Genomic DNA, 25,546 nt, shown 5'->3' with positions numbered 1-25,546 from the left:
TGCAAGGTGGGCAACAAATAAAAGCTGTTACCCTCCAGTTTCAACACATTTTCTAAAAATACGATTAAGTTAAAAATTAGTAAAAACTTTTAACCTAGCATTATGTAAATTGATTAACTTGATATTGACAAATTTTTATTTTTTAAGGTAATAATAATTTTTTATCTTGCTTTGGTTTTAGCAATAAGTCAAGAAAGTGTCATGATATTCAAGATGCAAAAATGTTTGTTAATTTATGAGGCCTGAGATATAGTAGATGATGTGCTGTGACCAAAACGAGAAAATACATATAAAGTAAAAATATATCCATACATATACAATAGATCATTAAATCAGATATAAAAGATGTAAAAAATTACTTTTTTAAACTCAATTTAATATTTTTTTTGACATATATGAAAAATATTCATGATATCATAACATTTGGATTTTACATTTATTATATTTCTAAATAAAACATAGAAAGTTGTAAATTATATTTTAAAACCTGCAATTGTCATTTTCTTTAATTGTTTATACTAAATAAAATCCAATTCATTAAAATTAAATATTAAAACAAAAGTATGATGATAAAAAATGTTAAGATTAAATTTTTAACATATAAAAATAAAAATTTTATGAATAAAAATAATTTAAAATAAGAATATTTTTATTACATCTTTGAATGAATAACTCAACAATTTACGTAAATAAAAAAGTGAAAATTTAAAATTAATAAATTAAATATTGTTATGTTTATCAATTTACACCTATTATATTATTAGTCATTTAAATTATATATTTTAATTTATTTGTTTTTTCTTTTCTTCTTTACCCAAAAAATTATATATTTTAAGAAAAATAATGAATAATTTGTTTTCTAAGTAAAGATAAACAAATAATTTATAATTTTTATATTAAATTTATTACAACCCCATTTTATTTAAATTCATAAAAATTTATAAACTTTATAAATATGAAAAGCTATACGTTTAATACATATACATGAAATATAATGAAAATATAATAAATATATTATATTAACTGAATGTAGTATTTAATTATATTTTGTAAGTTTATTTTATATTATATTTAAAAACAAAGCATTTAATACGACAGTACATTCAATGTTATCTCTTCACTGTATTTTAACAAAGAATATATGATTTAAAATATAAATAAATAGCTATAATTGAATACTATATTTATAATATTTAATGCATACATTATTAAATATATTATCTTCATTGTAATAAGAATTAACGGTGGAATTTATAAGATTTTTTTTAATAGAAACAGTTATTCGTAATATTGTAATTTTACTAAGTTCAGTAACCGGGGCCATTTGATCTTGACCCACCCACGTATATGATAATAATTACTTTCTTTTTAAATCAGTTCTCAAATTTTCTTTTCTGGCTTTTTTAATTATATAATTATGTATTCATTACTCTGCCAGAACTTTCTCTCTCGTTTAATTCACCAATTTAAAAGGGTCATTGAAATTTTTTTTTATATTTAAGTGTTAATAAAATATCAAATATAAAAAAATAAACTTTTAGATTTAGTAAAAAAATAGCTATATTTAAATTTATAATATATTTATACTAAAGAGTGATTTGAGAGATGTTTATAAAACTTGGAGTTTACATTTTAAACTCCACATTTTAATTAATTTGAAATTTATTTCTTTTTCTTTATATATATATATATATATATATATATATATATATATATAATTAATCAATTTAATCGTTGGTTTCGAAAGTTTTTATAAGTAGATTTGGATAACGTCAAAATTTCACTAGTAACTTAGTAAGATGTTTGGTGGATTTGTCTTGGATTGGGAGGACCCTTTAGATACCCCTTTGTTTCTCATATCTCAGGCCTCAGTTTAACTTTACAAAACACACTTCAGATCTACCACATGACTTAATGCTAATAGCAAACAATAATGGATAGCAATGTTTAGCAAAAAAAAAATAAAATGGCTGATCATTGTGATTTTGCAGACTGAAAATGAGACCAGTATTCCTTGACAAGCTGCCTGAATAGCGATCCTTCCCTCTTCATCAAGTTCATCGGTTCATCATATTCGGCTAATTTTCCTGTCAATATATATATCATTTCAAGTGTGAAAATCAATAACCAAGGAAGTGGAAATGTTCAATCAGCTACTTCATTGTTTATTATATCACCTTTTACCTATGTGAATGCAACTAAAACCTTTGCTCTACAACAAACTATGTGTGGTGTATTACAAACCAAGTGGTATATCTATCTAGGTAGACTTCTAGGAGGGATGAAAGACTTCCATTATTTTGCACTCTTTACATCATATTTACTTAGGAAAGGATAGTTTGATGTCAACATATGAAAACAAAAATACTGTTGTGGACAAATATGAAATATTTGTTAAATGACATAAAGTGGAAGTTAATAAACAACTTACCATCACTAATTGAAAGAACCATAGTACAATCCATCACGGTTGGTATCCTGTGAGCTACTGTGATCACTGTACAATCTGCAAACTCGGTCCTAATGATTTTCTGTAGAATCATATCAGTTACATTATCAATTGATGCAGTTGCTTCATCCAACACCAGTATCTTGCTTCTCCTCAAAAGAGCACGCCCCAAACAGAATAGCTGCCTTTGGCCCATGCTCCAGTTTGATCCATCTCCAACAACTGTGTAACAAGTTTGTCCAAATCATTTCTAATTAGGAAAGTGCATGTAGAAAATAGTTATATAGTTAAACTTGAAAGTGTACCTGGGGAGTTTAAGCCCTCTTCTTTCTCCTTAACAACTTCTCGTAGTTGACACTTACCAAGAGTCTAATCATCGCGCAAAAACAAGACGCTTACTATGAACATGAGTTTTTATTAAGCAAGAATTGGTTCACATTTTCTCTAAAAAGTAAACATAATTAAGCAAATTATAACTTGCATTACCTCCCATATCTCTTGGTCAGAGTGTTGAGATAAAGGGTCTAAATTATATCCAACTGTCCCATTAAAAAGTGTAGGATCCTGAGGTATAATACCAAAACGTGACCTCAAATCATGAAGGCCAATAGAAGAGATGTCTATGTCATCAACTACAATTTTTCCTCCTGCTGGTTCCACAAGACGAAATAGAGCACTAATAAGAGTGGACTTTCCACTGCCTGTCCTACCAACAATACCAATCTTGTGCCCTCCTTCAAATGTGCAAGTGATACCTTGGAGTACAAGTGGCCCTTCTGGCTGATATCGTATCTGTTTTGGTATAAACATGTAAATCATGTCGATCTTTTGAACTCCTATATTTCTGAACATCAAGATTTGAATTTTCGAAAATGTAACTAAATAATTACCTGCAAATCATGTATTTCTACTTTGCCTGCAATAGGCCAATTCAAAGGAGGACGATTTCCTTCTATTACTTCTTCAGCCTCACTCGGTATATGCATATATTGATTTAGCCTTTCTACAGATATAATATAATTTGCTAGATTGCATTGACTTTGAATTGATAACACTAATGAATTATTTAGTGCAAGACCATAAGAGAGGGCCATGCCAATAAATCCTGAAAAAAAAAGGATATTGAATTTAAGAATTTTGCATCAAGAGAGATCATGCTCTTATTAGGATGAAAGAAAATAATTATAATATAATTATTTTACTCAAAAAATGTCATTTTAATTTTTAGTGGTAAAAATGACCAAAATCTCACCAGAAGCTAAAGTTCCATGTGGGAGCATAACCATACAAAGTGCTGCAGAGGCAAGAACAATTGCAGAGACTACTTCCAATCGTTGAATCAACCACTCATTTGATGAAAAACTATGGAAGAAAGCACTAGCATTTATGTCAATTAGATCAAGATTCTTCTCAAAGAAACGATCTTCCACCTCAAAAGCCCTTATTGTTACAGCTCCAGCAACAGTATCAGCAATGTGATTGGCTAAAAAGGATTTTGTTATGCCATTCATCCGCATCACTTCTTTTGCAGAAGTAAAAAAGTACCTCTGTTTAGAAAAGAAAACATTACCAAGACGACCTTCCAACGAAGAATATTTGAAAGCATATTAGTTCCCCCCCCCCCCCCCAGCCTTATGCCCATTTTAAATAAAATTAATCATTATGTGACTAAATTTGATGGATTTCTTAATCTCAATTAAAAAGAAGACACTATTTTGATAATGTTTTTTAAAGAACAACATGTTAATTACCTGCAAGCGAAATGCAATGTACACCATTGGTATAGAGACAACCAAGACTTGCCAAGTAACAATTGCTAAAACTGTAAGATTAGAAAAACAAATTACAGCTGTTCCCAACGCAAAATTAAGGTTAAATGGGATGTCAAGATCCACAATGCTCAGATCAGATGAGACCTAGACAAGGAAATGACAATCAAAATACTATTACTTTGCATTACATTTTCTTGGAAGGAAAGAAATTGTCTAACATGCTTACCCTACTAAGTATCCTTCCCCGCGGTGTAAAGTCATAAAATGACATGGGTGCACGAATAAGTGAATTCATTAACTGTACATATAAATTTTTGGACGATTTAATACCCAAAACAACAACAAGGAGACTTCTGGTTAGTAAGAAAACAGTTGAAATAAGTCCAATCAAGAAGTAAACAGCGATCAACTTCAACGTGCTAACATTGGGATTGTCAACATTAGCAGCCATCCATGAATTTTGCAATATCTGGCAAAGAACAAAGATAATGCAACCAAAGGAAATCACAGAGAGGTATATATATCCTGTCGTCTGATTCAGATATTGTAGGTAAGGCTTCAACCCTGTGTCACCGGTCTCTCTCTCTTCTTGCTTAATTAATTGATGTCCATTTTCTGCTTTCAACTGGTTCTTCATAAAAGCCTGTGTAATCACTTTAGCAGAAGTTGAGCGTCTTGGGGAAGAAGTAACATTCACAAGCTGTTTAGAGCTGGCAGTCTCCTTGTGAGCATTGACAAGGTTTTGGATTTCTCCATCTGACAAGGTGGTGATAAGGAGCAGCTTGTTGGATTTCTCCATCTGACATCAACTGTAATGAACAAATAATTCAATTAGAAATTCCGAGTTGGAATTAAATAACTAAAAAAACATTTAAACAATAATTATGTAGTCAATTAACAACATCAACATGGAGCTACAAAAGCTAATATACCAGAAAATAGAACTCAAATGTAAACTCTTACAATCAAAACAGTCCTTTTCTTGATGAATTCAGGAACCTTGTTAGTGTTCATTGTGGGAAGATTAATGTATCCTCTCAAGTAAATTTGTTTTATTTAGTTAAAAAATCTTAACAATAGACAAACATTTTCCTTAGTAAATGTTAACACTGTTAGTTTTGACACAAGGTTTAATGCAGCATCAAATTGACAGATCTCTTTCTTCATCCTATCATGTCACTGCAAAATGGTAGATGCAGGATAAAAGAGAAAGACATGGAGACAAATAATTACAAAAATGAAATCAATAGCTTCATCACTCATTATTCATTAACAATTGTTAGTTATAATGCTGAAAAAAAAAAAAGAAACTTGAACAGTCACATACAAAATCAATGCCTTAAGATGAATGCAATTACCAAAACGGAATCAAACGCTGGGAGAAAGTCAACTTGATGAGTCACGAGTAAGACAGTTTTCCCTTTAAGTCCTTCCATGATGTATTCCTGCCAAGCTTCAAAGACATCTTTTAGCAAAAAATGACACTAAAAATATAGATGCAAAACATGAAGTGAAGATGTCATTACATTGAACAAATTCATGGCCGTATGTGCATCAACAGCACTAAATGGATCATCGAAGAGATATACATCGGCATTTTGATAAAGAGCACGCGCAAGTTGAATTCGCTGCTTCTGACCACCACTCAAGTTAACTCCTCTCTCACCTATTTCTGTAAGGTCACCATGGGGAAACAACTCAAGGTCCTTCACTAGTGAAGATCTATGAATTGCTTCTTGATATCTATGCACATCCATATCAGATCCAAACACAATATTTTCCCTTATTGTACCCGTTTGTATCCATGCTGTTTGAGAAACATATGCTAACTTCCCATGAACTTCAATCTATATTTCAAAGAAATAGTATCAGACACCTATTAATATTAAACTAAAATTAAAAGACAATAAAGATTCACTGCATTATGTTGAATATATGTACTAAATATAATTACTGATAGAAAAATAGGAATAATGTCATTCATGTTATATCCAATTACAAAATGCATTGTATGAGATAAAAGGAATAAAAGATTACAGATCCCTTTATTATAGGAACTTCTCCTAGAATTGTTGCTAAAAGGGTTGATTTTCCAGAGCCAACTTCGCCACAAATAGCCACCTTTTGCGTATGTTTAATCTCCAAGTTTATGTTCCTTAATGTAGGCTTTGATACATTATCTTCCCATGAAAAGTCAGCATATTTGATTAAAATTGAGCCTCTACTATTATCATCAAAACATTTATCCTTAAAATTTTCACTTTGTAGTTCAGGTGCCTGGAGGAATTTAACAATCCGGGCAAAAGAAACTTTTGCTTGAATGACCACCCCAATAACATCAGGGATGGATGTAATTGGCTCTTGCACAAGGCGCAAAGTTGCCACAAAAGTGAACACATTACTTGCATGTAAGGGAATTTTCAAGAAGTAACATGTCACGAAAGAAGCAGAAGAGACCAACATAGGTGCGGTCCAAAATAGAAAGATATTGTAGGCCTTTCTCAATTGCACTGCACCTAAAAATTTAAGTTCCACATTTCTTAACCTTTCTATAGCATTTCTAAAATGAGTTTCCCATGCATATAGCTTCAACACTTTCATATTAACAAGAGCCTCAGAACTGGCCTTCAATCTCTCATCTTGTGCTACCATAAGTTCACTCTGAAACTTGTGTTGCAACTTTGCGAGTGGAGTATTGCAAAGCAAAGTGAGAACTATCACCACCAATGAGGCAATTGTTGCTATCCCAATAGCTTGAAAAAGTATTACTAATGCAATACATAGTTGGAGACTTGTTGTCCATGTTTGGTGAAACCAAAATGGAAATTCACCAATTCTATACGCATCCACAGTCACATAATTTATTATCTCACCGCCAGAGTGTGTCAATCTAGCTGCATTGGATAACCTCAATAGTTTTTTATAAATGGCTGCTGTAAGTAATGATCTAACTTTCATCCCAACAACTCTACAACGAAAATACCATTGCCTTTGTGAAAGGGATTCTATGATCTTTATAAAGAAAAGTGATATGACCAATACATAACCCTCATATTTGAAACTTTCATTACCCTCAGAAATCAATATAAATGCATTCAAAAGTACAGGGCCAGAAGACAAGGTGAGCACCTTGAGCAAAGCAAACAATCCTGAGGTCAAAATCTCTCTCCAGTGGCACAAAACTATTGTCCGCAAAACCATTGACTGTGATAATGGTTCTTTTTGTTTTTTTCTGTTCAATTGTTCTACAAATGACAAATAGCAACTTTCTGCTCTATCTGATTCCCCCAACTTTGGGATATCCTCATCTTGGAGAGTTTTTTCTTGACCCTTTTTCATCAATGGATTCAACCACCTAAACGAAATCCTACTAAAGAATCCAGCTTTGGCAAATGGGGTTACATAGCTAATAGAATCAACTTCACTGTACTGGCCATTTAGAGGGGCATAATAGGTTTCATCAATTTCTCCGTGGGGGTCTTCACATTTGCATATTTTATATGTGCATAAAAGTAGTACCATTGATCCTGGAAATGATACGACATCTAAAATAGCCTTAAGGGACAGTTCTCTGTAGCTTTTCGCATAAGACATGGATAAAGCACACAAAATGCCAGAAACAAAGAATATAAGAACAGAAAATAGCCACAACCATGTCCTTGTTAATTGTTTCAACTGAAGACTTACACTTAAACCTACTACTAACCATGTGAATCCCTGAAAGAGTTCTAGTAACCACCAATTAAGAGGAAAAACAGTGTGGGTTTTCCTGCAGTTTTCCTCTAACACCCAAATGCCTAAACAAAAATGCAACAATCCAAGAGTACCATTGACTATGGCAGATACTAGTTGCAAATTTGAATAACTTTCCACCCGAATTAGAACCCGAAATGGAGACTTTTGGATCATGATGAATGACAGCATGATCAATAGCAACACATCAAAACAAACAACCAACAAATGGTTGATGCATGTGGAAGGATCTTTCAAAAACTTGAAACCATAACAGAAGGGCTTCCCTTCAGTCCCAGAACAACCAAAATCCCCACAAATAATGCTCCAGAAATCCTCCATCTTCTTTGTAGCTTCTCTTTGCTGCTCAAACTCTGTAACATAAAGAACAACAAAATCACTGATACAATTTTATCCTAAACGTTAAAAAACTTCGAAGCAAAACTAAAAGGGTCATCATCAAGTAGAATAAGCAACCCAACGTTCCACGAAGGACCAAGTCTTTCAAAAGAAAAAGAATGGGCTTGAAGCTTAGTGCTAAAATCCAACTTATTCAAAACAACGGAATGGCTGTGAAACTGTCATTCTCTTAGAACTAAAAGTTGGTGCTTGCTAAACTTGAGATGTGGCTAACAAATAAGCATATATCTAATACTAGCAAACATCCAAAAGAAGGTTTTAAGAAAAACAAAATGAAACATTAATAAACCAGACCAAAATAATCAAGTCTTTGGGATGCTTGCTAACTTCCAAGATTTGAAACTTTTTAAGATAAACTATACCAAAATAATCAAGAAGATTTTAATACGCAATTATCTTAACATGTAAACTTTTTACTTTCTACATATATAACGTTTAATTTGTAAGATAATTGCGTATGCACCATGTGTTTCAAGAACAGTTTGCTCTGCAATGTAAATACCAAATAACCTTTTAACGCATGCAACAAGAACCGGTTTAAACTTTATCATTCAAGGGTCGCTTAGATACTAACGTTTGGTTCTTCGCAGAAGACAACGAATGCGAAGACAAATCAAATATGACTGAGAGACAGGAAGGAAGCTAATATGTGACAGAAGGAAGAACAACAAATCGTAATGGTTTGAGCTCTTCACAATACATATTAAACAGTTGAAGCGTTTAAACAACATGCAAGAATATATAGAACATACATGTAACAAAGATTAGTAAGACAAAAATTAAAGCACTTGCACCATTTGCATTATATTTATTTATTTATTTTTTAAATTCTTGCAATGCATTCTGTTACGTACTTTCTTTGTTACACATTTTGTAATTAGTCAATTTTTTTAAAATTAAATATTTTTAAAAAATAATTAATATCTAAAATAAATATATTTTTTCTTCAAAAGACTAACTATTCACAAATAACATATTTGAAACAGTGTTATTAATATTTCTTTTTGAAGAACCAGAAAAAACTATATAAGTACTTACTCCTGTATACTTATTCTTTTAAAATTAAAAAATATTTACATTTTTTCTAAATAAACTACTAACCCTACTATCTATCAATATAAAATTAATAGTAATAATTATTTCATAGTAAGAAAATATAAAATTTCTTCTTAATTTATAGGTCAAAGTAGAAATTACTTAATATGTAATATTACATAATTTTAAATTTTTTTACAAATATACATTTTAAAAATAGAATTTAAAGGGGAAAAAAAGAACTAAAAGTTATCCTTTAAAATTATATATATAAAAGAACTCTTTATTGTTATTCAAAGGGAAGAAGCTTTGCTTTGTGAAGCTCTCTACAGTAACTGTATTAAACTACCTATTTACATGATCACACTATTTGGCTATTCTTTAGTTCACCATTTCTGGGATTAAATCTTGAACACGAGAAGCAGGTTTTGTTTCTTTTCTCCTAATAAATGTTACTCGTGGTACGTTTTTAAAGTCGTATCATCATCATGATAATCAAAGCACTTATAGAAAATTTATTTAACCTTCAATATAAAATAATATCAAAGCCACTACCTTTCCTAAACGCTGTTAGAATAATGAAACTTGCTTTTCTATATCTATATACGTGGAAACTTTGTTGGATTAAAATAATCATAAAATAGAATTAACAGCATCAAGGCATAATTATAGTATGTTTTGTACGTAATTTTATAAATAAATATTAGGATGTTGGTTAATAAATAATAAACAGATAATTAGTTGAGATAATATATGTATTATAAGTTTTGAATGAAATTTTATAATATAAAAAATTACAAAGTTAATCGGATAATAGATATTTCTCATGTCGGTGGTCCATAAATTTCAATTCCTTCTAATTAGAATTGGATCTGCTAAAGGACGAAATAGGATTAGGTGCAATAAGAAACTCTTAATTTATAAATTATCTATTAATTTAGTTTAACACGTTAACATCACAAATTTAATTTATGTAGTCGTTAAATTTGACAATTACTTACCTGATTCTGGGTCGGCCCAGTATATAGGCTTAAAGCGAATGTTAAATATTTTAAAAAATTAATTTAAATAATTTATTGAAATTATATTGTATTTTAAATTTGCTTTTCAAATTTTTTGAGACATAAATGACTTACTTATTACTTTTTTTTATAACAGATAATTGAATTTATAAATGTTAGATTTTGATATTTTGATTTGTTTTAACGTTAAATTATAATATTAGTAATAAAAGCTATATATTTTAATTAAGAATTATATGTTGAGGAAAAAATAATAAAAATAAGATGGTTTTTTTAATTAAGAGGGATGATATCAAAAAGAAATAAAGATAAAATGCTAAAACAATATAAAAATATAATAATGGATGGAGTTAAATGCTAACTTTAATCATGTTAGTAAATTCAATTCAATTAAATAATAATAGGATCATCATGTCATTAAAGTTTTTCTCAAAATCATTTTATGTCACTCAAATAAAGTCAAGTACCTAATTTCTCAGTATACTTTAGTTCATATTTGTCTTACTCTAGGATTCAATTTATATAGCATCGCATTCATAAGCTAATGACTCTTACTCCCTTTCTCAAGTTTATAAAAATATTTATAATTTTAAATTGGTGATCAAGCAATTCAAGATAAATAAATTTAAAAACGATGTCAAGACATAAACTTATTCATATTAACATAATATCACAGCATAGTTTTCATAAATCACCATTGATAAAAAGTTTAATAATAAATCATAAAAAATAATACAAAGTTGAGGAACAATCTCAAAAGAGGTCTCTCTTCCAATTTCTTGAAGCTTCAATCCCCTTGTTCTCCAAGCTTTCACCTTTATCTGCCAATATCCGTATCTCTTTCCCGTCCCTTGCTAACACATTTTTCTAAGTTTTTGTGCGTCCAAAGGCTTAATCTACATATCAAATTCGTACATCCAAGTTGGTGTGTGACTTAAGTTTCAACGCCCACATCCAATTTCTTTAATTCTTCATCCAAATAGCTACAAAACTAAAAGAAAACACAACTGGAATGCATGGTTAAACGTGAGTATAATTATGCAAGAATTTAAATTGAAAAATGTAAAAAGGGAAATTAAGGAAACTAAATTTAAAAAAAAAAACTAAAGAAAAACATAACTTTTAAGGCAGTTATCACCGATCAAAGTAAAGAGTGTTGAATGGATGATTAATAAAGGAAATCTTAAGAATGTTAAGATTGTGTCCTTATTCGTCCTTTTATCATGAACTTGAACTCTTATTTTTTAATGACAAACCAAACACCCCTCAGATTTCCTATTGTACTTGTCATTCATCAAGCAGAAACCTTTCCCGGGGAAAGCTAATTTGTGTTTGCTCATGATTTTATTTATTCGAAAGTACTAATTTGTTAGAAATAAAGATTTAAATGCTAGTGTGGTGCATTAGTGAAAAATATATACAGATCAAGCTGCGCATTATGTCACCAATGCACCTTTTATCTCACCAAGATTTGACCAACATAACAAACTCATTTTTGTTTTGTAAACAATATTGCAGAATGTCTAAACTGGATTATAAATCTGGGAAATATTAAACTCAAATTAGTCAATCTTCAACCAAATTGTAATGCTACTTATGGATGCTGATAAGTTTCACTTGTGTCATTCTAAAATCAGAGCAATGTCATATATAAAATTGAAATATATCTTCAACCAAACTGAAATCCAATACATAGCCAGAACAGTGTCATAAACCAAACTAAAATCAGAACAATGTCTCATAAACCAGTACATTCTGTAAATCAAAATGTTGTCTTAAACAATACTGAAATCCATGGTAAAACTACGGTCATTTCATGATTTGAGATTCTTGTGTGCCACACACTAGTTTTTGTTTTTACCTACTTGCTTAAGCGTGCAGCTGCCTCTGTAGCTTGTGTATGGATTGATGCTACTTGTGAACCTTGGAAAGCTTGAGGAACTGATTCTATGGCATTTGATTGTGCTGATGTTGCTCTTGCTCTGTCACTTGTCTTCATATCTCGGTTGTGCCAGAAAATAGCAAGAAATTTCTTATCAAGCTCAAGCATTTTACATATTTTCCTTTCTCCATGACAGATACTTCATCTACATCCCACCTAACTTTGTCCACAGCCAAATGACCCCTTATATGCTTGTTACTTAGATGATACACAAAATAACCTCTTTTCAATCATTACCCCCTCTAACAGAATCCATTAAAGGCAATAACTAGCTCTTAACAGAAATTTAGTTATTAGTAAAAAACAAATTGCCCCTTGTTTATCAAGTCGAATTTCAAGAATATATCTTTATTTATTTATCAAGTCAAATCAGGTACATATGAACCCTCTTGCACTTTCTTTTCAATTTCTCTCTTTCATTTCTTACCATAATACATTTATATATGTTGATATGTAAATATGGTAATTAGGAACATCAGGATTACGTTTATGTAAATTCAGTAACTAAGAACGTAATATTAGGATTACATTTTAGATAATATTTTGTCATTAATATAGATCCTTGTACACTTGTATAAATTCAGACCTTTAGGTCAAATGCAATACACAGAAATATTATTTCAAACCACTTCTCCTTTCTATAATACAAATAAATTCTTATTACACGTCGTTGGATTCTTGGCTCTTTCTGGGACCAAAGAAAGAAGAAAAGATGCTGGCATAGAAAAACATTCTTAGCTTCAATGTGATTCAGCAGACTGAAAATGAGACCAATATTCCTTTACAAGCTGCCCAAACAATGATTTTTCATTCTTCATCAGGTTCATTGGCTCATCATACTCCGCCAATTTTCCTATAAATACAATCATACATTTCAGTAAAGAGAAACAAGTAAATGATAAAATGTTTTCTTTGCCTTCTATTTACGACAATAGTTAACTTGCGGCATCAACTGCCAAATATTTTATATGGTAAGTGTAATCAGACACATTTCTCAATAACAAACTTCTCTTGGTGTGTGTCTAACCAGATGGCTCATTGAAATTGTTATCAGGATAATATGATGGACCAGTATTTGTGCTCTTAACTTGTCCATTTTCTTATCAAAACATTACGAGGCTAACAGTTAACAGTAAGTAATGGCAACAGTTATGGGTTAGGCAGATAAAGTGTAGTTCAATCACGAGTAAAGAATATTCGATATGCAACTTACCATCACTGATGGCAAGAACCATAGTGCAGTCCATCACGGTGGGTATCCTATGGGCTACAGTGATTACTGTACAATTTGCAAACTCAGTCCTAATTGTTTTCTGCAGAATCAAATCAGTTGCATTATCAATTGATGCAGTTGCCTCATCCAGCACCAGTATCCTACTTCTCCTCAAAAGGGCGCGGCCCAAACAGAATAATTGCCTTTGTCCAATGCTCCAGTTTGATCCATCTTCAACAACTGAACAACATTTTTTTGCTAGTCATTAGTAATAAGGAAAAAAGTGCTTGCAGAAAAGTTGCAGGAAACATGAAACTTGGAAGTGTACCTGAGGAGTCTAAGCCACCTTCTTTATCCTGGACTGCTTCTCGCAACTGACACTTGCCGAGAACCTTCAAATAAAAACTATAATCAGTTCATATTTGCAATGAAAACAAAGATAAGCACTGTATCAGGTGTTACCTCCCATATCTCTTGATCAGAATGTTGAGATAAAGGATCCAAATTATATCTAACTGTCCCATTGAAAAGGGTAGGGTCCTGAGGTATAATACCGAAACGTGATCTTAAATCATGAAGGCCAATAGAAGATATGTCTATGCCATCAACTACAATTTTTCCTCCTGCAGGCTCCACAAGACGAAATAAAGCACCTATAAGAGTGGACTTTCCACTGCCTGTCCTACCAACTATACCAATCTTGTGCCCTCCTTCAAATGTGCAAGTGATACCATGCAGTACAAGTGGCCCTTCAGGCCTGTATCTAATCTGTTTTGGTATAAACCAGAAAATTACATAGTTAAGTATAGTTCCTGTATTCTTGAACACTATGATGCAAATTTTAAAATAAGTAACAAGTACCTTCAAATCTTGTAATTCTACTTTGCCTGCAACTGGCCAATTATCTGAAGGACGATTTCCTTCTATCACCTCTTGGGCTTCACTTGGTATATGCATATACTGATTTAGCCTCTCTACGGATATTATTTGATTTGATAGAATGCATTGACTTTGAATTGAATATACTAAGGAAGCATTTAGTGAAAGGCCATAAGAAAGGGCCATGCCAATAAATCCTGGAAACAAGGGATATTAAAAGTAAAAAGCTTGCATAAGAGAGATATTGCTATTGTCTGATTTGAAGATAAAAGCATACGATTTGTAAGATTACTAGAAGATCCTAACAACTAAATTTCAACGGTACTAATAAATAAAGGCTCACCAGAGGTTAATGTCCCAGGTGGAAGCACAACCATGCAAAGTGCTGTGGAGGCAAGAATAATTGCACAGACTGTTTCTAACCGTAGGATCAACCACTCGTTTGAGGCAAAACTATGGAAGAAAGGACTTGCATTGGTGTCAATTAGATTGAGATTCTTCTCAAAAAACCGATCTTGCTCCTCAAAAGCCCTTATTGTCATTGCTCCAGCAACAGTTTCAGCTACATGATTAGCTACTAAGGATTTTGTTGTGCCATTCATCCGCATAAATTCTTTTGCAGCAGCAAAGTAGTGTCTCTACAAAAATAAAAAGCCCTTATATCTACATCACATGTGTTGGAACTAAGAAATTTAGAAGACTATGAACTTGAAAGCTGAAACTCACATTTTTATTCATACTAACAACATTTAAGCAAGGGAGGACTCAAGAGAAAACAGAGGGAAAGAAGCTTTGGAGTTAGAGAAACAATTGGGAACAAGAGGAAGAGGAGAAATTGAAGATTTATCTTTCCAATTCTTGATTCTTTATGAATTTTTCTGCACTTTTCTTCTTTGTTCTTCATAGAATGAGTTGCTAAATTTCATAGCTAGGGGAAAGGATTAGGTCGGAGATGAATGTATTGAGATTGGATTTCTAATGTTTGGATATTGGATTTCTTGGATTAATTGTTCATCTTTCATTTTTATATGCAAGGATTATGAGTTGTTATTGATGATTGGATTAGGGTTCCTACATGATTTAGGAAAATTGTGTATGAATTAGCTTAAATGATGAACTACATGAATTTCAAGGTTTAGAAATATTTATTGAATTTTGTGTGATATGTGGATTGATTTAGCGCTTAATTTATATTTGTGTTGAGATATAGTCAAGGAATTGTCATATTTTATCACAAGTAGAAGAATTGATTCACCAAGGAATTGGGGTCCATTCACTTAAAATCCTTTTATTAATCTAAGATTTTCAATTCAAGTGTTTTAGAAATTCAACAAGAATTAAGAAAAGTTTCAACCATCCTAACTTCTAGTGTTTTGAATCTTGAGATCACTCTTTACTTGTTGAAGTCAATATTGGTTTTGTTATAAATCTTTGTTTTGCTTTAATTATAATTTTAGAACTTTCTTTAATCCAAATAGTTGATATTGTCTAAATAGAGATTGGACTAGTGACGTATTATTTGGTAAATCAATCCTTATGGGACGATACCCACATATCGTGGTTATTACTTAAACGATTCGATGCACTTGCTGAGTAGTTATTACCATGCTCATAAGGAGTTTTTCCTTGCACTACTTTTGTCGGAAGTCTGTTAAATAGAAATACTACTATATTTGTAGTTTTAGCCCATAACTTTTTTGGAAGTCCTTTCTCATGTATTATGCATCTAGTCATCTTTATTATTATTATTCTATTTTGTTGCAGAGTGTAAGGAGTAGTAAGTTGGTGCTCAATTAAAGTCTCTTCACAGAAGGAATTAAATTGCTTTGAGGTGTACTCTTTTCCATTATCGGGCCTTAGAACTTGAATTTTACAGCCATCTTGATTTTCAATCCAAGCCTTGAACCTCCAAAACGCTCTTGCAACTTCAGACTTGAATCTCAAAAAATAAATCTAGCGCATTCTTGTAAAATTATCAATAAAGGCAATATAATATCTACTCCCTTGTAAAGGCAATTCAGATTAAGGTCAAGGTCCTCCAAGGTTTGTGTGAATCAACTATAGTTTTTGTGAAGCTCTCCAAGTTACTTGTGTAAATGGCAGCTTGATTTGCTTCCTATATTGGCACGCACTACAACTACTTAAGTGATCTTCCAATGATGACAATCCTTTCACAATATTATACTTCTTTATGTTTAGCAATGCAGCATGGTTGAAATGACTTATTCTCTTGTGCCAAAGTTTAGTGACATTAGTAGAGCTTGAAACAACAATTTGCACTTCCTCCAAAAGATCTAAAGAGAATTTTTTTCCTTTCATTTTGACCTTAAACAAATCATGTCCACTTTCATCTTTGACCAAACACATTTTGTTTTCAAATAAGACTTTGTAGCATTTTTCAAGCAACTAGCCAACACTCAACAAATTTTGATTAATATTAGGTACATAAAGCACATAAGTGATTATTTTTATACTTGAGAAAATTTCAATTGCAATAACATCCTTCCCTTTCATAACTATGCATTCTCCATTGTCAATTCTTACTTTTGAAACGGTGGTCCGATCCAACTTTTTGAATAATTCTTCGTCATAGGTCATATGATGTGTGCATTCACTATCAATTAATCAACTTTCACCATTGTTGCCGGTGGCAAAACAGGTTGCTACAAATAACTGTTCCTCCTCTTTTAGTTGATCAACCCCTTGAGCCTTAATTTGAGGCTGCTTTTTGTTCATACAAATTTTTGCAATATAACCAAACTGGTTGTATTTGTTATAGCGTATGTCAGGCCTTTGAAATAAGGATGATTCCTCTTTGCACAGTGTTGACAAGGAAGATGATTTGACTTCTCATGTTCTCTTTTACTACCTTTCTAAGAACTCTCTCATTGCTCAAAGTTTCTCCCTAGAGCCTTTTTTTTTTCTTTGTAGTCATGACTAAGTTTCAGTTTGGATGTAATGCACCTTCAATCATACTTTCCTCCCTCATGAGTCTCCTTTGTTCTTGGGCTTGCAAAGCATATAAGAATTCTGCTAAAGTGATAATTGATAAATCTTTTGAATTTTCCAAAGAGGTGGATTCAAACCTCTTAGGAATAGTCTCAATAATTTTTTGAACAATTCTCGTATAAGGAAACTCAGTTCCAAGTAACCTCACTTTTTTACAATGCTTAGAAGTATGTCAAAATATTCTTTCATTGTTTTGTTTTCTACTCCTTCATCCGCTGCATCTCAAACTCTCTGATCAAATTTACCACTTACATCCCTTTGACTTTCTCATTTTCTTCATACTCTTGCATGAGAAAATCTCATATGGCCTTTGCCAATTTTAGAGTCATAATTCTAGTAAAGATTGTTGGAGAAATAATAGAAAAAGGAAAGATTTTGCTTTCAATTTTTGCTATTTCCTTTCCTTATGAAACTTGATTTGATTAAGCATTGGGTTTTCTGGTAACTGTCCAACCTCACAATCTTCCTCAATAGTCTCCCAAAGGTCACTTGCATTAAGAAAAACCTCTATTCTAATTGTCTATGGGTGATAATACTTACCCTAAAAAATTGGTAGTGTTATGATGAGTTATTAAATTACATTTTCAATGTAAGAGTTTAGGTGTTTAGTGGAACTCTCAACCTTACCAGGTCTCTCGATAACAAATAAAGTTCTAATTATCAAATGTTGGTGCTCAGAGAAATTTATAAGGTTATGAACTTGAAAGTTAAAACTCACATTTTTATTCATACTAACAATATTTATATACACAAAAGTCATAACTCAAAATTGATTCTAATTCTACCCATTAATATGAAAATAAATCACAAATTAAACTATCCATACATTATGTAACAGCACATTAACACCTATAATTCCTATAATCAAAACTTGTAAAACAGGAATAAACACTAATAACAGAAACTCATTCAGATTTTCAAAAACATGGTTTTATAGAGTCTTTGTGACATGTGGTCTAGAGTTCTGTCTCTAACATTCCCATTCTAGTTCATTTTGTTATTTTAAACAAAGTTGAATTGCAGCATGTGGTGAGAAACTCACCTCAATGTTTATATTTAACATTTTTGAATAATTAGTTCACATTACAAATCAAGAATATTTTAAATTCTAGTGTTAAAGCAAGTTAAAGAAGGATTACCAAAAGTTACCAAAATCTAATAAGGTGTAACCAAATGATTACCAAAGTAACCAAAATAATAAAACTTTAGAGACTGAGTTAAAGAATGTCAGTTTCTGTACCCCTCTCCTTCCAAAGAATGATCATTATGTAGTTATAAGATGTTTTTATCATCTGAAAATTGATTGAAGTTGCAAGAACGATTTCATTCTTGCAACATAATTCAAAGATAAATCTGTTCATTACCTGCAAGCGGATTACAACATACACCATTGGTATAGAGATAAACAAGACTTGCCAAGTGACGACTGATAAAACTGTAAGATCAGCATAGCAACTTATAGTAGCTCCCACAGCATAAGTGAGGCCAAAGGGTATATCAAGGTCCACAATGCTCAAATCTAATGAGACCTAAACAAAGAAACAACAATCAAATTACAACTACTTTCATTCCATTCCATTGCAAGGTAAAAATTATTGAATATGCTTACCCTACTAAGTATCCTTCCCAAAGGTGTACAGTCATAAAAAGACATAGGGGCATGGAAAAGGGAGTTCACCATCTGAGAAAATAAATATTTCGATGATTGAAGTCCCAAAGCAACTGCAAGAAGACTTCTGATCACCATGAAAACTATAGAACCAACTCCAATCAGCAAGTAAACAACAATCAATTTCAATGTGCTAACTTGGGGATTTTCAACATTAGCAGCCATCCATGAGTTTTGCAATATTTGACATATCACAAACAAAAGGTGAGAAAGAGAAGCCACACAGAAGTATATATAACCTCTGTTGTGATTCAGATACTGTAAATAAGGCTTCAACCCTGTGTCTCCTGTTTCTCTCTCTTCTTGCTTAATTAATTTATCACCATTTAATGCTTTAAATTCCTTCTCTATAAGAGATTGTCTGATCTCTCTACCAGAATTTGAAGATATTTGGGGAGAAGTAACATCTGCAAGCTGACTAGAACCAGCAGTCTCTTTGTGAGCATTGACAAGGTCCCGAAATTCTTGGCTTAAGGTCAGTAATTGATGATAAGGAGCATCTTGTAGGATTTTCCCATCTGACATCAACTGTATACAAAAATAAACCTTTCATTAATGAATTTTAGATGGCAAGTCCAAGTTGGCACTAATGACTAGAAAATAATTGCACAAAAATGATTAGTTATCATTGAGCCAAACTGTATGAATAATGATCAAAAGATTAAAACAGAAACAAGAGGTCAAATAAGGAAAACCTCATTCAATGATAGGATGCTTCTACCATTCTTTCGCTAAGCAACAGGTAGGCAGAACAAAAACGGAGGGAGAAGAGAAAAAACCAAGTACATCATTTGAAAGAAATGCTTTAGTTTTAACTTTTAAGCCTATTAAGGTAAATGACACAATGAAAGAAGATACTTCTGAGAATATAAATAACCAGAAGAAATATGAGACTAAACATAACATAAATCTTAGCTTAAAATTTTGGTACTCATTACAATTATTGGTAACATAAAGAAGGAAAAAAAATTGAAAGGTAGAACAAGACATAAACTAATGTCTTAAGATGAAAGAATTTACTAAAACAGAATCAAATGCTGGGAGAAAGTCAACTTGATGAGTCACTAGTAACACTGTCTTCCCTGCAAGACCTTCTAATATGTATTCCTGCAAAGTTTCAAAACCATATACTTCAGTAAAGAATGATGCTGAAGATACCAATGCATCTGCGAAGAAAGGAAGAAATCATTACATTAAACAAATTGGTGGCTGTATGTGCATCAACAGCACTAAATGGATCATCCAAGATATATATATCAGCATCCTGATAAAGAGCACGGGCAAGTTGAATTCGCTGCTTCTGACCTCCACTCAGGTTAACTCCTCTCTCACCTATTTCAGTGAGATCACCCTGGGGAAACAACTCAAGGTCCTTCACTAGTGAAGACCTATGAAGTGTCTCTTCATACCTTTGAACATCCAAAGACGATCCAAACAGAATATTTTCCTGTATTGTTCCTGTTGGTATCCATGCCGTTTGAGAAACATAAGCAAACTTCCCATAAACTGTAATCTGTAAATTACAGAGACGTTGACATCTATTATTACCACTGCTAATATGAAAGACAAGAAAAGTGCACTCCATAAGTTGAATTTAGGCACTAAATCACATGATTACTTGAATAAATTAATAAGGTCATTACAGTTATAACCAAATAAAGAATCACAAGTTTTAGCAATGTTTTCTAAAAGTTACAAAATCTTACATTTCCTTTTGTATTAGGAACTTCTCCAAGAATTGCTGCCAAGAGAGTTGATTTTCCTGAGCCAACTTCTCCACAAATAGCAATCTTTTGCCCAGGTTTAACCTCTAAATTTATGTTTCTCAGTGTTGGTTTCAATACATTATATTCCCATGAAAAGTCTGCAGATTTGATAAAAATTGAACCCTTAAGCTTCTCATTAAAGCAACTTTTCTTGACATTAGCACTCTGCAGTTCCGGTGCATCAAGGAACTTTACAATCCGTGCAAATGCAACTTTTGCTTGAATGATCACCCCAATTACGTCCGGGATGATTGAAATCGGATCTTGCACAAGGCGTAAAGTTGCCACAAAAGTAAAAAGGTTATTTGCATGTAAAGGAATTTTCAAGAAGTAACATGCCGCGAAGGAAGCAACGTACACCAAAATAGGCGAAGACCAAAAGAGAATGATGTTGTATGCTTTTTGTAATAGCACTGAATATAACCATTTGAGTTCCACATTTCTTAATCTTTCTATAGCATTCTTAAAATGGATTTCCCATGCATATAACTTCAACACTTTCATATTCACTAGAGCCTCAGAACTAGCTTTCAATCTTTCATCCTGTGCCACCAAAAGCTTGGTCAAAAACTTATGCTGTAACTTTGCTAGTGGAGTATTGCAAAGCACTGTGAGAACAATCACAATCAATGAGGCAAATGTTGCTAGCCCAACTGCACGAAAAAGAATTACCAATGCAATACATAGTTGGACAACTGTTGTCCACGTCTGGTGAAACCAAAATGGAAATTCTCCAATCCTATAAGCATCTACAGTCACATAATTCATTATCTCACCACCAGAGTGAATCAATCTAGAAGCAGTGGATAATCTCAGTTGCTTTTTATAAATGGCTGCAGTAAGTTGTGACCTAACTTTCATACCAATAATTCTGCAACGAAAGTACCACTGCCTTTGTGATATGGATTCTATGATCTTGGTAAATAAAAGTGAGATAGCCAATACATATCCTTCATATTTGAAACTTCCATTACCCTCAGAGACCAATACAAAGGCATTCAGTAGTAAAGGACCAGAAGACAGAGTGAGTACCTTGAGCAATGCAAAAAGTCCTGATATCAAAATCTCTCTCCAATGGCACAAAATTATTGCCCATAGAACTGATGGCTGTGACAACGGTTCCTTTTGTTTCTGCCTGTTCAATTGATCTACAAATGAAAAATAGCAACTTTCTGCTCCATGTGAGTGCTGCACCTTTGGGACATCCTCATCCTGAAGTGTTTTCTCTTGACCCCTTTTCATCAATGGACTCAACCACCAAAATGAAATCCTACTAAACAATCCAGCTTTGGCAAATGGGGTTACATAGCTACTAGGATCAACTTCATTCAATTGGCCACTTAAAGGGGCATAAAGACTTTCACCAATGTCTTTATCATTGTCTTCATATTTACTCGCATTGTATGTGCATAAGAGTAGAAAAATTGCTCCAGGAAGAGATAGAACATCTAAAGCTGCCTTGAGGGACAGTTCTCTGCTACTAATTGTGTAAAATATGGATAAAGCACAGAGAAAACCAGAAACAAAGAATATAAGAACACTAAACAGCCACAGCCATGCTCTTGGAAGTTGTTTCAGCCGAAGACTTACATTCAAACCTACTAATAACCATGTGAATCCCTGAAAAAATTCAAGCAACCACCAACTAAGTGGAAAAGCATTGTGGGTTTTCCTTAACTTCTCCTCTAAAACCCAAATACCTAAGCACAAATGCAATAACCCAACAATGCCACTGATTATAGCTGAAACTAGCTGCAAGCTTGAATAACTTGCCACCCGAAACAATCTCAACGAAGACTTCCGAATCATAACAAATGACAGCATGATCAGCAGCAACACATCAAAGCAAATGATCAACAAATGGTTGATGCATGTTGAAGGATCTTTCAAAAACTTGAAATCATGACAGAAAGGCGTAGAACAAACAGAATCCCCACAAATCTTGCTCCAAAAATTCTCCATTTTCTTTATAGCTTCTCTTTACCGTTCCAACTCTGTAACTTCACATAATAAACAGTAACAATCTATCAGAATCGTGTCTTTAATGAGAAAATTGCATTTAAACTTGAAAAATATTAAAACCCAAAACACAACCACCATTAAGCATTAGTTAATAAACAAGCCAACTTCCAAACATCATGATAAACTGACATTAAGGGAGAAAAATTGAGATTATCTAAAACATACTTAAATAGTAATAACATTATGACAATGTATATATTCCAGAACGTGACAATTTAATCATATTAATTACAAACAATATTCGTTAACTGTATACAGCAATTGCTTGTAAAGTCAAATTCAAATATTCAGTCACCACCCACAGGACAAGATGAACGTGGCAAGCTCAACAGTTAACAAATGTGTCAAGAAAACTCTGCTTCAGTGAAGTGAGTACTACAGAGCTTTCACTGCATGCAAAAACCGCCAAAAAACTTGTATCGTTACGTGTCGATAACGTACTCAGATTCATCACAAGACACCCAGAAACATTTTGTTCGTATAATCAAATTTTAGAAAGAAGAAGAGAGAGAATCTGGAAAAGGAACAAAACAACATGCACCTGATTTCTGTTACACCTCAAATTTCATGTCCACTTTACATCTTTTTTAATAACTAAGCTAAATTTTCAATAAATATTTATAAAAAATTAAAGAGATAAAATTAAAAAGCATCAAACTTATGAAGTTAAATTTAATTAATTTATCTCAATTTTTATTCATCATGCTATTTGATTTTTCTAAAAATTGAAATAATTTATTTTTAACTTAAAAAATATTCATATATTCTCTATTTTTCTTTTAAAACTGCTTACACAAATTTTTATCTAAAATCAACTTATCTTTTTTTTGGCTCTCGTGGTGCATGCAATTCAACAAACGACAGATTTAAGACCAAGACAATAACTTGAGTAAACATGTCATAATAAAAGCATTTTTGTTAATACAAGTATTTAAAGTTAATTTTAAGTATCCAAAAATAATATATTTTTAATTAAAAAATATTTATTGTATTAAAAATAAAAAAATATTTAATATTTTTAATAAAATATTAGTACTTTTAAATGCTTAAAACTATTTGAACATTTTATTGATAAAAATAGTAACAGTGCATGCAGAAAAGAAGAAAAAAGCATAGTAAATTCAAATGGGAGGCAAAAGTTGAAGGCCAGCTTACTCTTTAACCTTAATTTAGACGCGTTTGTCTCTTGGCAAAACGTTAATAAATGCTGCGCTGTAGTGGAATTTTTCGCTTTTGGAAAAGAAGCTGAAGTTTTGTTTGTTTCTCCTTGTATTGTGAAAAAGCTGATTCTGAAGACAACGTAACTGGATGTTGAAACCAGAGTGTGCAAGTGAAGATAGTTGGAACTTAGAGGAACATTGCTTGCTTATATTTTATGTATGCTAAATTCTTCTTCTTCTTCTTTTATATAAGTTCAATTATTCTTTCGGTACATCGCACGATCGATTTCTGCACAAAAACATGTGAACATTTATTAGGGATCACCAAATCTTTGTTATAATAACGTGGCTTGATTTCCTTATTATTTTACTTTTCATTCATTTTCTAAACTATTATTTAACTAATCAAATAAGTCTATCTTTGATTTTGATTGATAACTTTCAATTCTCATTTTCAGATAAATCTTTTTAAGAATTATTTTCTTTTCTCTTTACGCCATATTATTATGAGTAGATGTTGACAGTGACAAAAAGCTAATTTGCTTGTTTCCCTTAAAATATAAGTATAAAGAGAAAAAGTGAATGTGAATAATTGTACTGGGTACGAATGAAACTGTTGGACAAAACACGAACTCATTAGCCCTAATTACCATCAAACATAGTAAAATTTTGCTAAAACCTTGATAAATATAATTTTAATATTGATACTAATTTTCTTGATTTCGAATAAAATTAATGTCTCGTGTGAACAATATTATAAATTTAAATTTTAATATAAAATAACAATAAAAATGAAATTTTGTAAAACTAAGAAATAAAGTAAACCTTTTTTAGCGTTTAGAAATAAAAGCACTTAACAAATATAATTTCAAAAACTTGAAACGAAGATTAACTAATGAAAAAGGTTCACATATATAGGAATTCTGTGTCGTCACTGCTCACGTATCCATCATAATTATTTTGGTTTTAATTCCATTTTCGAAGTGAAGTCATTCATATTTTAGTTTCAAGTTAGATGAGTTATTTATTAGAATTTGAACCGTGATCCGATCTAAGATTAAAGAAATAAATTTCAAATCGTTTATTTGTTTCAAATGTTTAAAGTAATTTAAACTTTAATTTTTTTAGTATGCAGTTAAGAACATATAATAAATATGTTCAGCTAGTAAGTATTTATTAAAATTTTCAAAAAATCATAATATTAAATCGTATAATTTTTAATAAAAATAATATTTAATAATTTAAAACCCAATACTTATATATCCTTTAGTTTATTATCATCCTATCAATATTAGACATTTTTATCATCAAACATTATTTTAATATTTTGTGAGGAATGCGTGGGGTGTGAAGAATGAACTGGAATTAGATATTTTTCTCCAAAATTTCAAATTAGTTTCATATATTTTCTTAAAAATTTAATCTTAGCGTTGCAACTTGATCTTTATAATGTTTG

General features: G+C 31.7%; 1 protein-coding gene and 1 pseudogene across 1 annotated transcript; both read right to left on the bottom strand.

The window, feature by feature from the left end:
* Positions 1-1,974: 1,974 nt before the first annotated feature.
* On the bottom strand, positions 1,975-8,295 carry LOC113867946 (annotated as a pseudogene).
* A 4,807-nt stretch (positions 8,296-13,102) lies between these two features.
* LOC113867414 (ABC transporter C family member 10-like) lies at positions 13,103-22,832 on the bottom strand. Its single transcript, XM_027502726.1, has 12 exons — positions 21,285-22,832; positions 20,849-21,212; positions 20,335-20,655; positions 20,163-20,249; positions 19,281-19,670; positions 18,838-19,002; positions 14,808-15,102; positions 14,447-14,661; positions 14,048-14,353; positions 13,914-13,977; positions 13,586-13,825; positions 13,103-13,225 (listed from the first exon to the last, which is right to left on the bottom strand). The coding sequence occupies exons 1-12, from the start codon at positions 22,730-22,732 to the stop codon at positions 13,113-13,115; spliced, it is 4,008 nt and encodes a 1,335-aa protein (XP_027358527.1). The 5' UTR covers positions 22,733-22,832; the 3' UTR covers positions 13,103-13,112.
* Between the last annotated feature and the right edge of the window lie 2,714 nt (positions 22,833-25,546).

The sequence above is a fragment of the Abrus precatorius genome, unplaced genomic scaffold (genome assembly GCF_003935025.1).
Source record: "Abrus precatorius isolate BTA unplaced genomic scaffold, Abrus_2018 Scaffold5, whole genome shotgun sequence".
Taxonomy (NCBI): domain Eukaryota; kingdom Viridiplantae; phylum Streptophyta; class Magnoliopsida; order Fabales; family Fabaceae; genus Abrus; species Abrus precatorius.
Note: the sequence above shows the minus strand (reverse complement) of the source record. Positions and strands in the feature narration are given on the sequence as shown.

Bases quoted from the DNA above. Each gene is read 5' to 3' on its own strand.
- LOC113867414 (XM_027502726.1), bottom strand. From the start codon at position 22,732: ATGCTGTCATTTGTTATGATTCGGAAGTCTTCGTTGAGATTGTTTCGG. The intron at 19,671-20,162 runs GTAAATTCTTTC...TTTTGTATACAG, and splicing joins CAGCATTTGATTCTGTTTTA to TTGATGTCAGATGGGAAAAT. The intron at 13,826-13,913 runs GTACACTTCCAA...AATGTTGTTCAG, and splicing joins AGGTGGCTTAGACTCCTCAG to TTGTTGAAGATGGATCAAAC.